General features: G+C 36.8%; 1 protein-coding gene across 1 annotated transcript; it reads right to left on the reverse strand.

The window, feature by feature from the left end:
* On the reverse strand, nucleotides 1-3,182 carry LOC116146818 (nuclear transcription factor Y subunit A-3-like). The gene is made up of 5 exons (XM_031432268.1): nucleotides 2,784-3,182; nucleotides 1,644-1,756; nucleotides 1,498-1,569; nucleotides 1,023-1,202; nucleotides 1-745 (listed from the first exon to the last, which is right to left on the reverse strand). Exons 1-5 carry the CDS (start codon nucleotides 3,091-3,093, stop codon nucleotides 374-376), a joined length of 1,047 nt encoding a protein of 348 aa, XP_031288128.1. The 5' UTR covers nucleotides 3,094-3,182; the 3' UTR covers nucleotides 1-373.
* Between the last annotated feature and the right edge of the window lie 318 nt (nucleotides 3,183-3,500).

The following is a 3,500-nucleotide window of genomic DNA, read 5'->3' on the forward strand; positions in this document are numbered from 1 at the left end:
AAAAATGCATAATTTTTTCTTCACTTATTTCCTCGTTTCTAGGCAAACTGAACCATATGGTGACCGATTCACCCAAACAGTACACAAAACGCAAGGACCATTCAATTATAATATTTGTAGAGACTAGCTTGAAAGCTGGGCCAATACAGAAGCACACAATCTCTTTATATTAGAAGACTTGTGAAGAAAATAAACTCAAAATCCTTGTAACGGAATGCAAAATAACAAACACAAACTCTCTTCACAACCGCATTAACATCCTACAACAAATGTAGAAACAGTAGAAGGAAGAGATCCCGGTACATATTATCTCTTTAACATATTTAGTAGATTATAAAAGCCAAGGATGATTTGCCTGCCCGGTGATGTGATCTCACCGAACAACTGAGGCACAGTGCTGCATTCCACTGCACATGAATCTCCCACGGTTTTGGATGGCACTACCCATGTGGGCAGACATGCCAGAGAACCCACGATCAGGCTGCCGCAAAATGACATCACTGTTGGATACACTAGTGACATCTGAGCAGGAGGTTACTGAAGCAACATATCCAACAGTTCCCGAGTGACTTTCAAATTCTGACGTAATGTTCTTTTTGTGGAAGTGGTTGGAGTCTGAAATGCCACTGGCACTATTAATGCTAGTTGAATCAGCCTGTTCGAGCTTCTTAGAGCTGAGAAATCGTCCACCAGATCCCCGAACCCTTTTTACCGCATGAAGATGCCGAGACTCATGGAGATATGGCTGCAAATTATTGAAAAGAATAAAGATGAGTGGATAAAGGCTCTCTATTGAAGAAGGATAGATACACCAATACAACGGGATAATTATCATTACATGCTACTTAAATTATTAATGTTAAAGTTATGTGTATACTGGATTTGTTGTCCCTTCCCTGAAAAAAGTCAGAATTGTCGAACTTCAAACATGACGTTGAGTTTCCAAGAAATTACAGAACTTTAGAGATCTACTCCTCTGTGGTACCAAAACTTCAAAACGAATGCTAACCGAACATACATACCTTTCGAGTTTTGACAAGTTTGTTCTGGGCCTCAAGCTTTGCACGTGACTGTCTTCTTCTCAGTATCCCATGGTACTGTTTTGGATTGACAAAAATGGGCCCATCTTCTGCAGGATCAAGGGGCAGTGGGACCCGTGCTGGTGCTATCCCCACCATCTGGGAGCCTATATGAGGCTGGATCTGATGATTTTTTGCAAAAAATCATCGGTGAAAAGTCATAAAAGGGACATACATAGATCGAAATGAAGCACAAATGAAAAAATATGATCTAAGCTCTATCTTTTGGCTTTCAGACCCATAGTTCAGGAGTACAGTTCAGCCTTAGCATAGATATTAACCCTCCCCACATTTTAATAAGAAGTAGAACTTCTTTTCATGGCATGGTTTTATTGCAAATTAGCATTTACTTTGATCTAATTTCTCTAGATAAAAAACTACTTAGTATGGTTGCATGTGCACACTCAGTAGAACTTACAAGAGCTTGTGGTCCATATGGAGTAAATAACCCACCAAAATAACGATCACCATAAGGATATGGAGTATGAACCTGAAACAGGTGGGAACCATTAGTTTCACAACTGAGCAAACAAGCTGAAATCCAGAAACTACATTCCAACATACCATTGATTGATTATAATCAGCGTGTGGTGGGTTGAACACAACTTCAGAATTGCTCAACAAGAAAAAAGGCTTCATTTGACCTTCCACGCCCTTCCCACAACTTTCATCTTGACCTGAGTGCACGCAAAGACAGAAATTAATTTGATTTAACTCAGCCTAGCTTATTTATCAGGTTAGTTCACGTAGCCACTTTAAGTCCCATATCAAAAATTAAAGCACAGCAAATCAATCCATGTCATCACAAATGGAAATCGTGACAGAAAAGCTATCATGATGAACCATTTTCAAAAAGAACCCAAAAGCAGATAGTATTTTTATTTCTCAAATAATTTATTAATGATATGCTGTACAAAGCTTCTCAACCAATGTTCCACAAGAACTCACAAATGCTGCGCTATAACCAGAGATAGGTACTACTAACTAGGTGGAGATGAAGGGAAAGACAAGAACTAGAAAAACGTAAGCATATGTATTAAGATGATAGAGACATGTCTCTGGAGAAAATATGAACTTTTATGACAAAGAATCAAGGATAATACTCTGCGCTATTTGGGGGAACGATTTACCGACAAAACACATGGAAGCTAAATTTAAAGATCAATACCCCCCTCATCAAACTATGACAAATCAACTTCTCCATATTTCTTCCCATAACTTCTCATTGTAAGAATCAAGTGCAACAAAAAGCAGGCAAGGGGAGAAAGATATACTATTAGTGCATCTACAGGAGCACCAGGCATAAATTATTGCAGAGATATAATGTTTTGTAATTATAGAACCGTGGTTTTGCATTTCTAATATGAAAAACAATATATACCATCAAAAGAGGACATCCTATCATCAGAAGAAATTGAGAAAAAGAAAAGAAGGATTTAAAGCTTCAATGTTTGTGAGCCACTCATGAACGAATCAAACCAAAGACAAAAAGCATGCACATATAAGGTGTAACAAGACAGCACGTTAAAGGTTCCAGGCCTATCAATACCTGCCACTTGATAGTTTCTTTCCCAATTATATATTTTTCTTCTCTTCTCTCTCATTTTGTAGGATGATAGAAACACTCTCATTATAACAACACAAGTGTGACAAGAAAATGTTTTATAATAGCCAATAAAATCATAAATCCAAAAGTATAAGTACCAGATTCTGATGATATGCATCGATCTTGAGAATTCGCCCCTCCTACAGCACTCACTTCAAGGTGAGATTGGCCAATTGATTGAGCTGAAGATGATTCCTGGTCCGCTAGTTGAAGACCTAAATACTTTCCATCATGAAAAAGCTGGGGTGGAGATTCTACTTTCAGACTACTATTCTTGGATAAAGACTGCGAAATTTTCTGTTCACTTGAATTCCACCATGATGGGCAACTAACAGAAAAATGTGGCATAGAACAACCAGAACTTTGATCAAAAATTTTCTTGGTCAAGTCTTGAATTCGAATAGCCATATAGTTCACCAGTTGTACTAAACCTTCATGCAGAAATTCACAAAATCCTTAAGAACCAACAGCTTCGTTTCCCCACTTTGGTTTAGCTACTCAAAGGAAAAGTGAGAAAACCAAAAAAAAAAAAAAAAATTAGCTTTCAATTATACTGGGGAACAAATTATGACACAATCGTAGTGTTCAATATATCTTAAAAAAAAAAAAAAAAAAAAAAGGCAAGAAAGAATCTGCCAAAAAAATCAATATATATATATATTGATTTCACATAATATAATGATACACCATTAACATATCCCAGCAAAATGCAATGAATCTCAATGGCAAAAATAATTAGTTAGTTGACAATCATAAAAATAACAGACACACAATACTTGACTAGCTGAAAGAAATGAATGCAACAGTTTAAATAG

Source organism: Pistacia vera, unplaced genomic scaffold (genome assembly GCF_008641045.1).
Source record: "Pistacia vera cultivar Batoury unplaced genomic scaffold, PisVer_v2 Contig483, whole genome shotgun sequence".
Lineage (NCBI taxonomy): Eukaryota > Viridiplantae > Streptophyta > Magnoliopsida > Sapindales > Anacardiaceae > Pistacia > Pistacia vera.